The sequence below is a fragment of the Phyllobates terribilis genome, unplaced genomic scaffold (genome assembly GCF_046119375.1).
Source record: "Phyllobates terribilis strain yellow unplaced genomic scaffold, ASM4611937v1 Scaffold_5__5_contigs__length_657084704, whole genome shotgun sequence".
Taxonomy (NCBI): Eukaryota; Metazoa; Chordata; class Amphibia; order Anura; family Dendrobatidae; genus Phyllobates; species Phyllobates terribilis.
In genome coordinates this window covers 628,888,909-628,905,694 of record NW_027362765.1, presented here as the reverse complement: position 1 = coordinate 628,905,694, position 16,786 = coordinate 628,888,909, and the positions used below count along the sequence as shown (strand labels likewise).

The 16,786-nt window shown below is 51.5% G+C and overlaps 1 protein-coding gene across 1 annotated transcript in view; it reads right to left on the bottom strand.

Moving 5' to 3' along the window:
• Positions 1 to 637: 637 nt before the first annotated feature.
• The window catches only part of OSBP (oxysterol binding protein), a 113,274-nt gene continuing 97,125 nt past the window's right edge, over positions 638 to 16,786 (bottom strand). The window contains exons 11-14 of the mRNA XM_073686137.1: positions 16,598 to 16,693; positions 16,262 to 16,431; positions 15,945 to 16,165; positions 638 to 1,571 (exon numbers count right to left, since the gene is read on the bottom strand). Of these exons, the coding sequence (XP_073542238.1) occupies positions 1,429 to 1,571; positions 15,945 to 16,165; positions 16,262 to 16,431; positions 16,598 to 16,693 (630 nt within the window). The 3' untranslated portion in view covers positions 638 to 1,428. The remainder of the gene's footprint in view (positions 1,572 to 15,944; positions 16,166 to 16,261; positions 16,432 to 16,597; positions 16,694 to 16,786) is intronic.

Below are 16,786 nucleotides of genomic sequence, written 5' to 3'. Positions count from 1 at the left end.
GGGCCAAAATCCCTGCTGCAGTGTGTGCAAACTTGATCAAGAACTACAAGAAACATCTGACCTCTGTAATTGCAAACTTAGATCTCAGTATCAAACATAAAGTTCTGTTTTTCTATTGTATCAAATACTTATCTTATTTCATGAAATAAAATGCAAATAATTATGTAAAAATCATACAATGTGATTTTCTGGATTTTTTTTTTTTAAGATTCTGTCTCTCACAGTTGTAGTGTACGTACGATAAAAAATTACAGACCTCTACATTCTTTGTATGTGGGAAAACTTTCAAAATCAGCAGTGTATCAAATACTTATCTTCCTCACTGTATAATGCAGTAAAATTCCCCTGTATTCATGGTTAGGTGGGCCAAATTACTCACTTGAAATGTAAAATTTTACAGCATCTCTGGATCCAAATTCCTCCTCAGTGGGATTAGCAAAGTCAGGTCAAGAGAGAAGCTGGGGGCTTGCAGTTGCCCACCACTGAATCTGGCCATTTGTGTAGTAGCTAATGTAATGTATTGCACGTAATATGCAAAGGGATAAATGGTGGGATTAAGGCCAGTGTATAAATAAATCTAAAATCAATTCAAGCAATACTAGAACAATATATTCCCAAAAATTAAAATCCCACAAACTTGAGAAGAGTAATCTGATCTTTATTTAATTTAGTATTTGCACAGAAACAGAGAGAAAAAGGTGAGACTCACAGCGAGAGGTAGTGACGGGAGAGAAATGAAAAATATACATATATATATATATATTTATATCGGGGCAGAATAGAGCAAACCCTCAATTGTATACCCAAAATCGATACCAGAGGTCTGAGAAATTGTACCCTCCCCCACCTTCATCCTCACCCCTCATCAACAAAGGAAAAAACAAGAAAAAAAAAACACACGAATCAAACAGGAAAAAAACAAACCCAAAAATCACAGAGATTAACTCAAACATAAGGCAGAAAAGAGGCCCCCACCCACCCTAGTGCACAGGGCAGGGGCTGTGAGATGGTTCAAAGTTCCAAAGAAGGATTTTATCAAAGCAATGCTCTGCAGACTAGAAAGAGCCCCAACAAAAAAATCTAGGAAAGCAAAATATTTTGTGCGATAGCACTGTCACCTGTGCGGCTGATCGACGGCAACTGTACGTATGCATTAAGTTATGCCACCCCTGCAATGCATAAGTGCTACTGTAAAGGTTCTAGACAATGAATTGCTGGTGACATATGGGAAAGGGGAGAGCAGTAGATAAAAAATAAAAAGATAAAGCACTATATTATTCATTCACTGGGGATGATCTGCAGAGCATTGCTCTGTTCAGGGGTGCCAGAACTAGGGTCAGTAAGGCATTGCAGAAGGTAAAAGACATACAGAGCATGGGGTGGAAGAGGATGGGAGGGGATCGAGATGTTGCCATTTCCACTTGCTCCTCAGAAGATATCCGGACAGGCACTCCAATGTTGCTTTTCCTTGGCCTCCCAGTAAGTGCCTCGGTAAATATGCGTAACTTCTTTGATCACCGGATCCATTTTGCGTTCAAACCACAAAGGCTTGTATGAATCCACTGGGGAATCTGTGAGAAGAGATGGAAGGGTCACATATAGCACTCTGCCCATTTATGATGGTACACTTAAAATATATACAATACAGAGTGACAAACTCATTGAGATGATTGGAAGTGCTGTTATTAATATGCGGACCAACAAAACCAAGATCATGTTGGTTGTATGAACCGTTAAAAGGATTTTGATTATAGAGGTCTAATTGCCTGAACCCCTGTTGATCAGCTGATTGAACGGGCAATGGGTACAGCGTAGTACATTTAATAGTGGCTGGACCTTGTAGTGCAGTTAAGTGCCATTTACTTGAAAGGTACTGAGCTGAAATAGCAAAGACAGCCACTACAATGGTAACCATACTGGGGGAAGAATATCTTTGTGGGATTCTTACTCTGCAATAAATTGAGTAAAGAAGGTGAAGCAGTCCAATCATGTACTACAAGAATAGGCTATGATAGTCTGGAACAACCTCTAACTTAATATGAGCTATGGAAGTAATGGAGTTTGGATTCACCCACCTAATAGCTAAGCTAGGAGAACTGCTGAAGAAGTGATGCCTATCAAGTGTAACATTGGAAATAACTATGCATGGTCAATGAACAGATACTGGGTGTGGCACATCTCCGAGCAGAAATGAAGCTGCTGATAATATGTACATCATCACTCTGAAAAGAGGCTTTTATGTGGCAGAACTCCACATCTGTGCAGGGGTTAATCACAGTTTACTGTATTATTGAAGATTTGTGATGTAATATATGATTTGGCCAGAAGAAGGCAGCGGAGAGGCCAAAGTTGCAGCACAGGGGTTTGGAAGTTGGTGGCTGTTGCTAGAGGAGTTGAAGGAAGTGAAGCTACACATCATTGTAAAAAGGTCCGGATAGGGCAGTGAGACTCTGGGACACTTTGTTTGGCTTGACATGAGCCGACTGTGTGGACATCCAAGGATACAGCATCTTGGGCTAGGCCACATGAGGCCTTATTTATAAGGACTTAGAGATGCCCTGCATTACAGAGATCGGCATTCTTTAAGATTCAAGTCAGTGTTTCTGATTATTCGGCAATCAGCCCAGCGATATTTGTGTATCAGTCTCAGGACGTATATATGTGCGAGTATGTGATACACACAAATATCAGTAACAGAAGCAGCAGACAGAACTGAAATGGAGCCTCTTGTGCTGTATTATACATTGCAGCCTGCCACATACACCGCCTGCCTCTGATATTATATATATATATAAATATGTGTGTGTGTGTGTATATATATATATATATATATATATATATATATATATATATATATATATATATATATATATACACACACATACACAGTACAGACCAAAAGTTTGGACACGCCTCATTTAAAGATTGTTCTGCATTTTCATGACTATGAAAAGTGTACATTCACACTGAAGGCATCAAAACTATGAATTAACACATGTGGAATTATATACTTAACAAAAAAGTGTGAAACAACTGAAAATATGTCTTATATTCTAGGTTCTACAAAGTAGCCACCTTTTGCTTTGACTGCTTTGCACACTCTTGGCATTCTCTTGATGAGCTTCAAGAGGTAGTCACCGGAAATGGCTTTCACTTCACAGGTGTGCCCTGTCAGGTTTAATAAGTGGGATTTCTGGCCTTATAAATGGGGTTGGGACCATCAGTTGTGTTGTGCAGAAGTCTGGTGGAAACACAGCTGATAGTCCTACTGAATAGACTGTTAGCTGCTTTTTTCTTGCCATAATACAAATTCTAAGTAAAGAAAAACGAGTGGCCATCATTACTTTAAGAAATGAAGGTCAGCAAGTGCGAAAAATTGGGAAAACTTTGAAAGTGTCCCCAAGTGAAGTTGCAAAAACCATCAAGCGCTACAAAGAAACTGCCTCACATGAGGACCGCCCCAGGAAAGGAAGACCAAGAGTCACCTCTGCTTCTGAGGCTAAGTTTATCCGAGTCACCAGCCTCAGAAATCGCAGGTTAACAGCAGCTTAGATTAGAGACCAGGTCAATGCCACACAGAGTTCTAGCAGCAGACACATCTCTACAACAACTGTTAAGAGGAGACTTTGTGCAGCAGGCCTTCATGGTAAAATAGCTGCTAGGAAACCACTGCTAAGGACAGGCAACAAGCAGAAGAGACTTGTTTGGGCTAAAGAACACAAGGAATGGACATTAGACCAGTGGAAATCTGCTTTGGTCTGATGAGTCCAAATTTGAGATCTTTGGTTCCAACCACCGTGTCTTTGGGCGACGCAGAAAAGGTGAACGGATGGACTCGACATGCCTGGTTCGCACCGTGAAGCATGGAGGAGGAGGTGTGATGGTGTGGGGGTGCTTTACTGGTGACACTGTTGGGGATTTATTCAAAATTGAAGGCATACTGAACCAGCATGGCTACCACAGCATCTTGCAGCGGCATGCTTTTCCATCCGGTTTGCGTTTAGTTGGACCATCATTTATTTTTCAACAGGACAATGACCCCAAACACACCTCCAGGCTGTGTAAGGGCTATTTGACCAAGAAGGAGAGTGATGGGGTGCTACGCCAGATGACCTGGCCTCCACAGTCACCAGACCTGAACCCAATCGAGATGGTTTGGGGTGAGCTGGACCGCAGAGTGAAGGCAAAAGGGCCAACAAGTGCTAAGCATCTCTGGGAACTCCTTCAAGATTGTTGGAAGACCATTTCCGGTGACTACCTCTTGAAGCTCATCAAGAGAATGCCAAGTGTGCGCAAAGCAGTCATCAAAACAAAAGGTGATACCTTGAAGAACCTAGAATATAAGACATATTTTCAGTTGTTTCACACTTTTTTGCTAACTATATAATTCCACATGTGTTAATTCATAGTTTTGATGCCTTCAGTGTGAATGTACAATTTTTGTAGTCCTGAAAATACAGAGAAATCTTTAAATGAGAAGGTGTGTCCAAACTTTTGGTCTGTACTGTATATATATATATATATATATATATATATATATATATATATATATATATATATATATATATATATATATATATATATATATATATATATACATATACACACACATATACATATATATATACACACATATAGATATGTATATAGATTATATATACATACATACATATATATCTATAATATAATCGTACAAGCATCTCTCTGTCTGAAGCCTCTATAGACTGCGCAAGCGAGACACGCCTGTGTAGTCTGGCTCCAGACAGAAGAACGCATGGAGCCATTACAGGTAAGAGGAGTGTGTATGGCGCCGGGGATCGCGGTAAGCGCAGACACTCCTCCGGCGCCTCATGGTGGATAAGAGGGCCACACATACCAGGATTGGGGATGAGGGGTGCCATGCATACCAGGATAGGGATCTGGGTGGGGCCATGCATACCAGGATTCGGATGAGGGGTGCCATGTATACCAGGATAGGGATGAGGTGCCATGCATACTAGGATTGGGTATGGGGGGGCCATGCATAGCAGGATAGGGGGGCCATGTGACGCGCCCCCTGGGACATATTCCTTTTTGAGGGGAATACCCGGCACCGGATCAGATGGGGGGTTGTAGTCTCCGAGCGGCTGCGACCCGGCCCGTGCCCAGGGCGTCAAACTCAGAGTTATGTGGCAGTCCTACAGATGTTATTAAGAGTTCTTTTGTGTCGACTACGCCACCCGTTGTGATGCGGTCACTGTGGCCGCCGCTGCAGCAGGGTCCGCTGAGGCTGATGATGGGTGCGCAGCTTGGTGGGATAACCCCCAACGGGAGGGGTATAGCCTCAGGGGGGACAGGTGCAGAGGATGGGGGTTGTGGTGGTGCAGTGCAGACGGCAGTGAAGACAGAGTCGGGTTGTGCAGTTAAGGGTGTTTACTTACTGCAGATGTTGTACTGGTCACTCCAGCTTCGAGTGACCACCCGAGCCGTGCTGCGTCCACCAGGTCCTGGATCCAGCCAACCCCCAAACAAGTCCGGAGCGTGGCCCTGAGCTCTCCTTCTGTCCCGTTCTCTGGCCGTCCCCACCAGTGATCCACCTAGGTCCAGCTCCCTCGGGCCTTCTGTTGGGACACCCTTGGCCTTGGGTTCCCTGACCCTTCATGTGGTGTGCCTTCGGGGTGGATGTGGTGGGTGACCGTGGCAAACGCTGCCCACGGTCTCCGGTCTCTGGCTGGGGAGTGTTTTTACCCCCACCAGCTTGGGTTCCGGTACCCTGTGCCGACTCTTCACCCGGGGATTTAAGTTGGGATCTTGGAGTCCTTTTCTTCTGTGCCTCTGGGTCTCTCTCTCTCTCCTCTCTCACTCTGGGTCTCTCTTCTCCTCTGCTCCTGACTTTCTCTCTGCAACTGACCCTGTTCTTAGTTGGTGCCCACCTTATATACACCCTCTATGTGTGAGCTCAGGTGACCAGCACCCAATGAGCTCCTAACTTTACCCAGGCAGCTCCCCCTATCTGCCCCTACACTACTTGGGATGTACCACCCCCCTCCCACTCCAGCCAGGAACAGACTCGGTCGTACCTGCACATTTCTAAGTGGGAGTACCGTCGGTCTGCTCCTCGGAAATGGGATGTGTGTAGTGCATGCAGCCTACCGAGCTCAGTTCCACACTCCATCCTTACCCGGGAGTGGAATATCACACCTCTGGGTTGAGGTGCAATACCCCTGTAGCAGCCGAATCCTCAGGGTGCTACATTCCCCCCTGGTAAATCACAGCACGTCCTCGGGCTGTAAGACAAAACACCAAAACATACAAAATTTTTCATAAACATATAAAACATATAAAAACATTATATATATATATAAAACATTCTCGTCGCCTCTGGCTCCTCCTCCGGTCACTGTGCAACGTGTGTCCGGGAAAAGTGCGACAGTCTCTTAGAAAAACTGGTTTTCTATAAAACCGGTAGGGGGCGCTTTAGGAAGCGCAACTATATACAGGGGAAGTTGGCCGCTCTCAGTCCTCGGCCAGGTAAAGGGAAGGGAATGGCTGCTCACAGTCCTCAGCCTGTGGGATTAAGGGTAAACGGGTAAACAGTTCACTCATGCTGGTCCCAACGGGGACTATATATATGTAGCAACAGTTTCTTTGGTACCCGGTCGGGTAACTATTTACATCTACTGCTCTGCCGCACTCAACGGCGTCTTCCTCCTGCTCTTTGCTTGTAGCGGGTTGTAACTTCAGACCCGTCCGGGTCCTCTTGCTCTTCCTCCTCACATCGCAGCTCCTCCTCCGTCAGGCGATGCACATGGAGGGCGTAAGGTCCTTTGGCACACTTGTGCCGGGTAAAGGTGACCTCGTCTCCGATGTAGAGGTCACGACCTCTGTGACCCTCCGGCAGATGGGACTCCACATCTCTGCGCGTGACAAAGACGTCGCCGGGGGTGTTGTTGTCTCTGATGAAGCCCCACCCATGCTGCAGGTTAAACTTTATTACAGTCCCGGTGGTACGGGGACTGTGCGCTGCACGGGGGTCCCTCCTGGTCCGGCTCTTCTGCTCGGCGCTCCGTACTTGGGCCTGTTGCTCCCGGACCCGCCTCTCTCTCCGCTCCCTCGCAAACTCTTCGAGCTGCTGTCGGCAACACTCAGCACGTTCCGCTGCAGCTGCCCTGGTTTCCTGAGTGAACCCCATTAGGTCTTCTCCGGTGGGGTCCCACTCAAATTGGGCTTCTTCCAGAGGAGGCGAGACCCGTGCCACGGGCTTCGGAGCCGGAATCAGGGGCTCACACAAGGGCCCTAGTCTCTGCTGCCGTTCCAGCTCATGGAATTCTTCGGGCCAGATGAAGGGCCGCCCGTCCGGCCATGTGAGCTGGCTGAACAAGTCCTCCCCCAGGTGTGGCACCCTTGGTTTTACGGGCGCGGGCGCGGTGGTGGTGGCGCCCGGGTTGCCCAGGCCTTGCGGCCAGGCCTGGGGCACCTGGAAGGTGAAGGGCACCGTTAGGACGGCGGCGCCCTGGGCTACCTGGCCTTGCGATCAGGCCGGAGGCTCCGCGGAGGTAGGGGGCGCTGTTGGTGATGCGGCGCCCGGGGGTACTAGGCCTTGCGACCAGGCTGGTGGTATTTCCTGCTTTGTCACGCTCCGGGTCGAGGCGCGTGACGTCACAGGGGTCGCTGCGGCGGCTTCCGGTCGGGGCCTAGTCCATAGCGGTGACATGGCGGCTACGGGCACAGCAGGGGGACTTTCGGGCTCTGCGACGGGGAGCTGGGGCAGGTGGGCGGTTTCCCGGCTTGGGGTATAGGCGTCCCCTTTACCTGCCTCCTTGCGTCCGGCTCCCTTCTCGGCGCCGTCTCCGGCCTTTGGTCCTCCCGCGCCATCCTCAGAGGCGGTCTGTTTCCTCTTCCAGGGTAGCGTGCTCCGTTGACTGGTCTCAGCTTGCTGGGCCATCTCCCGGCTCCATTCCGCCAATATCTCGCGCTGTACCCGGGCCATCCTCCGTGCGAGGCCCTCCAGGGCAGTCTGTGCACACTCCCGGTCTCGGGGGAGCTGTGCAAGGACCTCCACTAGGCCTAGTGGGGTCGTGGTGTCTAGCAGGCTCCTGACCAACGGGTCGGTGCTGCTCTGCTCTTCTTCCAGCAGGCTCCTGGCCAGCGGGCCGGTGCTGCTCCGCTCTCCTTCCTCGGTCTCTAGCAGACTCCTGGCCAGCGGGCCGGTGCTGTTCTGCTTTCTCTCCATCTCCGGGTAAGCTCCTCCGCTACTCCTCTCCAGGCTTCTTGCCTCCGGGTGCGCTCGCTCCAGACTGCTCCAGGCGGCACCCATCTTCGTTCTTTTCTTTCGTCTCCTCCCACTTCGAGGGCGGCCCCGGGGCCACTTGGTGACTGTCAGCTCCAGGGGCTGTTCTTTCACGCTGACAGACACCTCTAGCATCACAGTCTCTGTTGGTGGGGGCGGTTTCCACTTTTGGCGCCATTTTCTGTCCCGGCCCACGATGGGAGGCGGCCTCTTGCCCTCCTTTGGCACGCCCATAATGGCGTCCGCTGCTCTTCCAAGGCGGGAAATCTTCGGATTTGGCGGGAAGCGTCGCCCAGTGGCGGGAAACTCTGCAGATGGCGGGAACAAGCTGGAAATGGCGGACAATCGGCGGGAAACGACCTGTGATGGGGTCCGATGGCGTGGACCCTCCGGAACCGGCGGGAGACTTCTTTCTGAGGTAAACTTGCACTTTTCTTCAGGCACGCAGTACCCGGGTGTTGCGGGCACGTAATCCTGCCGACTACGCCAAAGTTGACGCGCCCCCTGGGACATATTCCTTTTTGAGGGGAATACCCGGCACCGGATCAGATGGGGGGTTGTAGTCTCCGAGCGGCTGCGACCCGGCCCGTGCCCAGGGCGTCAAACTCAGAGTTATGTGGCAGTCCTACAGATGTTATTAAGAGTTCTTTTGTGTCGACTACGCCACCCGTTGTGATGCGGTCACTGTGGCCGCCGCTGCAGCAGGGTCCGCTGAGGCTGATGATGGGTGCGCAGCTTGGTGGGATAACCCCCAACGGGAGGGGTATAGCCTCAGGGGGGACAGGTGCAGAGGATGGGGGTTGTGGTGGTGCAGTGCAGACGGCAGTGAAGACAGAGTCGGGTTGTGCAGTTAAGGGTGTTTACTTACTGCAGATGTTGTACTGGTCACTCCAGCTTCGAGTGACCACCCGAGCCGTGCTGCGTCCACCAGGTCCTGGATCCAGCCAACCCCCAAACAAGTCCGGAGCGTGGCCCTGAGCTCTCCTTCTGTCCCGTTCTCTGGCCGTCCCCACCAGTGATCCACCTAGGTCCAGCTCCCTCGGGCCTTCTGTTGGGACACCCTTGGCCTTGGGTTCCCTGACCCTTCATGTGGTGTGCCTTCGGGGTGGATGTGGTGGGTGACCGTGGCAAACGCTGCCCACGGTCTCCGGTCTCTGGCTGGGGAGTGTTTTTACCCCCACCAGCTTGGGTTCCGGTACCCTGTGCCGACTCTTCACCCGGGGATTTAAGTTGGGATCTTGGAGTCCTTTTCTTCTGTGCCTCTGGGTCTCTCTCTCTCTCCTCTCTCACTCTGGGTCTCTCTTCTCCTCTGCTCCTGACTTTCTCTCTGCAACTGACCCTGTTCTTAGTTGGTGCCCACCTTATATACACCCTCTATGTGTGAGCTCAGGTGACCAGCACCCAATGAGCTCCTAACTTTACCCAGGCAGCTCCCCCTATCTGCCCCTACACTACTTGGGATGTACCACCCCCCTCCCACTCCAGCCAGGAACAGACTCGGTCGTACCTGCACATTTCTAAGTGGGAGTACCGTCGGTCTGCTCCTCGGAAATGGGATGTGTGTAGTGCATGCAGCCTACCGAGCTCAGTTCCACACTCCATCCTTACCCGGGAGTGGAATATCACACCTCTGGGTTGAGGTGCAATACCCCTGTAGCAGCCGAATCCTCAGGGTGCTACATTCCCCCCTGGTAAATCACAGCACGTCCTCGGGCTGTAAGACAAAACACCAAAACATACAAAATTTTTCATAAACATATAAAACATATAAAAACATTATATATATATATAAAACATTCTCGTCGCCTCTGGCTCCTCCTCCGGTCACTGTGCAACGTGTGTCCGGGAAAAGTGCGACAGTCTCTTAGAAAAACTGGTTTTCTATAAAACCGGTAGGGGGCGCTTTAGGAAGCGCAACTATATACAGGGGAAGTTGGCCGCTCTCAGTCCTCGGCCAGGTAAAGGGAAGGGAATGGCTGCTCACAGTCCTCAGCCTGTGGGATTAAGGGTAAACGGGTAAACAGTTCACTCATGCTGGTCCCAACGGGGACTATATATATGTAGCAACAGTTTCTTTGGTACCCGGTCGGGTAACTATTTACATCTACTGCTCTGCCGCACTCAACGGCGTCTTCCTCCTGCTCTTTGCTTGTAGCGGGTTGTAACTTCAGACCCGTCCGGGTCCTCTTGCTCTTCCTCCTCACATCGCAGCTCCTCCTCCGTCAGGCGATGCACATGGAGGGCGTAAGGTCCTTTGGCACACTTGTGCCGGGTAAAGGTGACCTCGTCTCCGATGTAGAGGTCACGACCTCTGTGACCCTCCGGCAGATGGGACTCCACATCTCTGCGCGTGACAAAGACGTCGCCGGGGGTGTTGTTGTCTCTGATGAAGCCCCACCCATGCTGCAGGTTAAACTTTATTACAGTCCCGGTGGTACGGGGACTGTGCGCTGCACGGGGGTCCCTCCTGGTCCGGCTCTTCTGCTCGGCGCTCCGTACTTGGGCCTGTTGCTCCCGGACCCGCCTCTCTCTCCGCTCCCTCGCAAACTCTTCGAGCTGCTGTCGGCAACACTCAGCACGTTCCGCTGCAGCTGCCCTGGTTTCCTGAGTGAACCCCATTAGGTCTTCTCCGGTGGGGTCCCACTCAAATTGGGCTTCTTCCAGAGGAGGCGAGACCCGTGCCACGGGCTTCGGAGCCGGAATCAGGGGCTCACACAAGGGCCCTAGTCTCTGCTGCCGTTCCAGCTCATGGAATTCTTCGGGCCAGATGAAGGGCCGCCCGTCCGGCCATGTGAGCTGGCTGAACAAGTCCTCCCCCAGGTGTGGCACCCTTGGTTTTACGGGCGCGGGCGCGGTGGTGGTGGCGCCCGGGTTGCCCAGGCCTTGCGGCCAGGCCTGGGGCACCTGGAAGGTGAAGGGCACCGTTAGGACGGCGGCGCCCTGGGCTACCTGGCCTTGCGATCAGGCCGGAGGCTCCGCGGAGGTAGGGGGCGCTGTTGGTGATGCGGCGCCCGGGGGTACTAGGCCTTGCGACCAGGCTGGTGGTATTTCCTGCTTTGTCACGCTCCGGGTCGAGGCGCGTGACGTCACAGGGGTCGCTGCGGCGGCTTCCGGTCGGGGCCTAGTCCATAGCGGTGACATGGCGGCTACGGGCACAGCAGGGGGACTTTCGGGCTCTGCGACGGGGAGCTGGGGCAGGTGGGCGGTTTCCCGGCTTGGGGTATAGGCGTCCCCTTTACCTGCCTCCTTGCGTCCGGCTCCCTTCTCGGCGCCGTCTCCGGCCTTTGGTCCTCCCGCGCCATCCTCAGAGGCGGTCTGTTTCCTCTTCCAGGGTAGCGTGCTCCGTTGACTGGTCTCAGCTTGCTGGGCCATCTCCCGGCTCCATTCCGCCAATATCTCGCGCTGTACCCGGGCCATCCTCCGTGCGAGGCCCTCCAGGGCAGTCTGTGCACACTCCCGGTCTCGGGGGAGCTGTGCAAGGACCTCCACTAGGCCTAGTGGGGTCGTGGTGTCTAGCAGGCTCCTGACCAACGGGTCGGTGCTGCTCTGCTCTTCTTCCAGCAGGCTCCTGGCCAGCGGGCCGGTGCTGCTCCGCTCTCCTTCCTCGGTCTCTAGCAGACTCCTGGCCAGCGGGCCGGTGCTGTTCTGCTTTCTCTCCATCTCCGGGTAAGCTCCTCCGCTACTCCTCTCCAGGCTTCTTGCCTCCGGGTGCGCTCGCTCCAGACTGCTCCAGGCGGCACCCATCTTCGTTCTTTTCTTTCGTCTCCTCCCACTTCGAGGGCGGCCCCGGGGCCACTTGGTGACTGTCAGCTCCAGGGGCTGTTCTTTCACGCTGACAGACACCTCTAGCATCACAGTCTCTGTTGGTGGGGGCGGTTTCCACTTTTGGCGCCATTTTCTGTCCCGGCCCACGATGGGAGGCGGCCTCTTGCCCTCCTTTGGCACGCCCATAATGGCGTCCGCTGCTCTTCCAAGGCGGGAAATCTTCGGATTTGGCGGGAAGCGTCGCCCAGTGGCGGGAAACTCTGCAGATGGCGGGAACAAGCTGGAAATGGCGGACAATCGGCGGGAAACGACCTGTGATGGGGTCCGATGGCGTGGACCCTCCGGAACCGGCGGGAGACTTCTTTCTGAGGTAAACTTGCACTTTTCTTCAGGCACGCAGTACCCGGGTGTTGCGGGCACGTAATCCTGCCGACTACGCCAAAGTTGACGCGCCCCCTGGGACATATTCCTTTTTGAGGGGAATACCCGGCACCGGATCAGATGGGGGGTTGTAGTCTCCGAGCGGCTGCGACCCGGCCCGTGCCCAGGGCGTCAAACTCAGAGTTATGTGGCAGTCCTACAGATGTTATTAAGAGTTCTTTTGTGTCGACTACGCCACCCGTTGTGATGCGGTCACTGTGGCCGCCGCTGCAGCAGGGTCCGCTGAGGCTGATGATGGGTGCGCAGCTTGGTGGGATAACCCCCAACGGGAGGGGTATAGCCTCAGGGGGGACAGGTGCAGAGGATGGGGGTTGTGGTGGTGCAGTGCAGACGGCAGTGAAGACAGAGTCGGGTTGTGCAGTTAAGGGTGTTTACTTACTGCAGATGTTGTACTGGTCACTCCAGCTTCGAGTGACCACCCGAGCCGTGCTGCGTCCACCAAGTCCTGGATCCAGCCAACCCCCAAACAAGTCCGGAGCGTGGCCCTGAGCTCTCCTTCTGTCCCGTTCTCTGGCCGTCCCCACCAGTGATCCACCTAGGTCCAGCTCCCTCGGGCCTTCTGTTGGGACACCCTTGGCCTTGGGTTCCCTGACCCTTCATGTGGTGTGCCTTCGGGGTGGATGTGGTGGGTGACCGTGGCAAACGCTGCCCACGGTCTCCGGTCTCTGGCTGGGGAGTGTTTTTACCCCCACCAGCTTGGGTTCCAGTACCCTGTGCCGACTCTTCACCCGGGGATTTAAGTTGGGATCTTGGAGTCCTTTTCTTCTGTGCCTCTGGGTCTCTCTCTCTCTCCTCTCTCACTCTGGGTCTCTCTTCTCCTCTGCTCCTGACTTTCTCTCTGCAACTGACCCTGTTCTTAGTTGGTGCCCACCTTATATACACCCTCTATGTGTGAGCTCAGGTGACCAGCACCCAATGAGCTCCTAACTTTACCCAGGCTGCTCCCCCTATCTGCCCCTACACTACTTGGGATGTACCACCCCCCTCCCACTCCAGCCAGGAACAGACTCGGTCGTACCTGCACATTTCTAAGTGGGAGTACCGTCGGTCTGCTCCTCGGAAATGGGATGTGTGTAGTGCATGCAGCCTACCGAGCTCAGTTCCACACTCCATCCTTACCCGGGAGTGGAATATCACACCTCTGGGTTGAGGTGCAATACCCCTGTAGCAGCCGAATCCTCAGGGTGCTACACATGCATACCAGGATAGGGGGGCCATGCATACCTGGATAGGGGGGCCATGCATACCTGGATAGGGGGGCCATGCACACCAGGATAGGGGGGCCATGCACACCAGGATAGGGGGGCCATGCACACCAGGATAGGGGGGCCATACACACCAGGATAGGGGGGCCATACATACCAGGATTGGGGGTGAGGGGTGCTATGCATACCAGGACTGGGGGTGAGGTGTGCCATGCATACCAGGATTGGGGGTGAGGTGTGCCATGCATACCAGGATTGGAGATAAGGGGTGCCATGCATACCAGGATTAGGATTGGGGGTGAGGGGTGCCTTGCATACCAGGATTGGGGGTGAGGGGTGCCATGCATACCAGGAAAGGGATGAGGGCAGCACATAACAGGATGGGGACAGCACAAATACCAGGATGGGAGCAGCACAAATACCAGGATGGGAGACCATATACCAATATACACATATATATATAAATACACTGCTCAAAAAAATAAAGGGAACACTTAAACAACAGAATATAACTTCAAGTAAATCAAACTTCTGTGAAATCAAACTGTCCACTTAGGAAGCAACAATGATTAACAATTAATTTCACATACTGTTGTGCAAATGGAATAGACAATAGATGGAAATTATTGGCAATTATCAAGTCACACTCAATAAAGGAGTGATTCTGCAGGTGGGGACCACAGACCACATCTCAGGACCAATGCTTTCTGGCTGATGTTTTGGTCACTTTTGAATGTTGGTTGTGCTTTCACACTCGTGGTAGCATGAGACGGACTCTTCAACCACAGAAGTGGCTCAGTTAGTGCAGCTCATCCAGATGGCACATCAATGCAAGCTGTGGCAAGAAGGTTTGCTGTGTCTGTCAGCGTAGTGTCCAGAGGCTGGAGGCGCTACCAGGAGACAGGCCAGTACACCAGGAGACGTGGAGGGGGCCGTAGGAGGGCTACCTCCGTCTTTGTGCAAGGAGGAACAGAAGGAGCACTGCCAGAACCCTGCAAAATGACCTCCAGCAGGCCACAAATGTGCATGTGTCTGCACAAACGGTTAGAAACCGATTCCATGAGGGTTGTATGAGGGCCCGACGTCCACAGATGGGGGTTGTGCTCACAGCCCAACACCGTGCAGGACGCTTTGCATTTGCCACAGAACACCAGGATTGGCAAAGTTGCCACTGGCGCCCTGTGCTCTTCACAGATGAAAGCAGGTTCATACTGAGCACATGTGATAGATGTGACAGAGTCTGGAGACACCGTGGAGAGTGATCTGCTGCCTGCAACATCCTTCAGCATGACCGGTTTGGCAGTGGGTCAGTAATGGTGTGGGGTGGCATTTCTTTGGAGGGCCGCACAGCCCTCCATGTGATCGCCAGAGGTAGCCTGACTGCCATTAGGTACCGAGATGAGATCCTCAGACCCCTTGAGGCACCATTTGCTGGTGCGGTTGGCCCTGGGTTCCTCCTAGTGCAGGACAATGCCAGACCTCATGTGGCTGGAGTCAGCAGTTCCTGAAAGATGAAGGCATTGAAGCTATGGACTGGCCCGCCCGTTCCCCAGACCTGAATCCGATTGAGCACATCTGGGACATCATGTCTCACTCCATCCACCAACATCACGTTGCACCACAGACTGTCCAGGAGTTGGCGGATGCTTTAGTCCAGGTCTGGGAGGAGATCCCACAGGAGACCATCCGCAACCTCATCAGGAGCAAGTGTGATTTTGTTGTCAGCACATTCAACTTTGTACAGAACAAAGTATTCAATGAGAATATTTCATTCATTCAGATATAGGATGTGTTATTTGAATGTTCCCTTTATTTTTTTGAGCAGTGTATAAGCTCATATATAAATGACTTTATGGAGGTCTAGTAGTTAGTTTGGAGAAAAGGCCTCTTCTGTAAGAGACACTTCAAAAACTGGTCCAAGTTGGCGATTAGTAGAGTACCAGCACAACACTGTCGTTTTATGGCTTTATGCATACGAAGTGTTAATCACATGTATTTTTGCTGGCATAAAACTTAATTCTGTTAACTCTACCCGTCTATACTCTTATTTGCCGTTATCGTATTTGTCATTTACTCACTGTTTACCTACCATCCTTTCCTTTATTTTTTTTTTATAAACTATTTAGTAAATATTTATAACATATTATTTAATATTTGTGCGTGTCTGCTGATAGCTGTTGCATCCCTCGTTCTGTGGCCGTCCATCGTCCAAGTTTCATCTGCCAAAATCTTTTACTGGCATTTCTTTCATAAATGCTTCTTACCATCATCCCCAACTTTCTCTCGCTCTGCTTCTCTTCTTCGTCTCGCAGTTCTTTGCTTTTCTTCAAGTCTCTGCTTCTCAACATTGGCTTCATCCCAGTTGCCATTCTCCATCAGCCTCTGATCAGGCCGCAAACGGCTGTCCGTAGGGGCCATCCCCTCTTCTAGGGCATTAAGAGTTAATGCCAGTTCAGAAAAGTAATACATGTATTCTGCATTCTTCCTGCATATTAAGGGAAAACAATACAAAGTCAAAACTATACAGTTAACTCTACAGCCAAAAGACAGAACACAGAGGAAACCTTGTACAGAAACATACGGCAAAGGGTGTCTTCTCCACAGAAGAGTCTTGTTTTCTGGAGCCTTATCAGCACCATTCTCAAAGCCACTACCAGGTGGAGACACAGGAGAACACTCCATCCGCTCATCCCACGTCCCCATCAATGTGTAATGTACGCGCCCACTTACATCCAACACCTCTCCCGTCACCTGTGAGACAGGAGGAGCATTAAAATTACCAATATTAACTGAAGTCGGTGTATGAGTAAAAACCATGGGACACTGATTACATTTGATGATCAATCTGCGTAAATGGATCTTCAGCTAAGGGTATTGTTCGAATTATCAGGTGAATTTGGAATGGATACAGACTCACCTTGCGGGCCACATCACGAGAGAAGTAGCTGTAAGGGGAAAATTTAAGTTTACACTTGTCTCCAGTCCTGTGATTGACAATTTCTATTTCTCCAGACTGAAAGAAGAATAATGTTTTAATACATAAGGATAATCATTGTATTTCCATAAAATTAACAATTCACATCGAGTGGGGTATGATAGACATGCA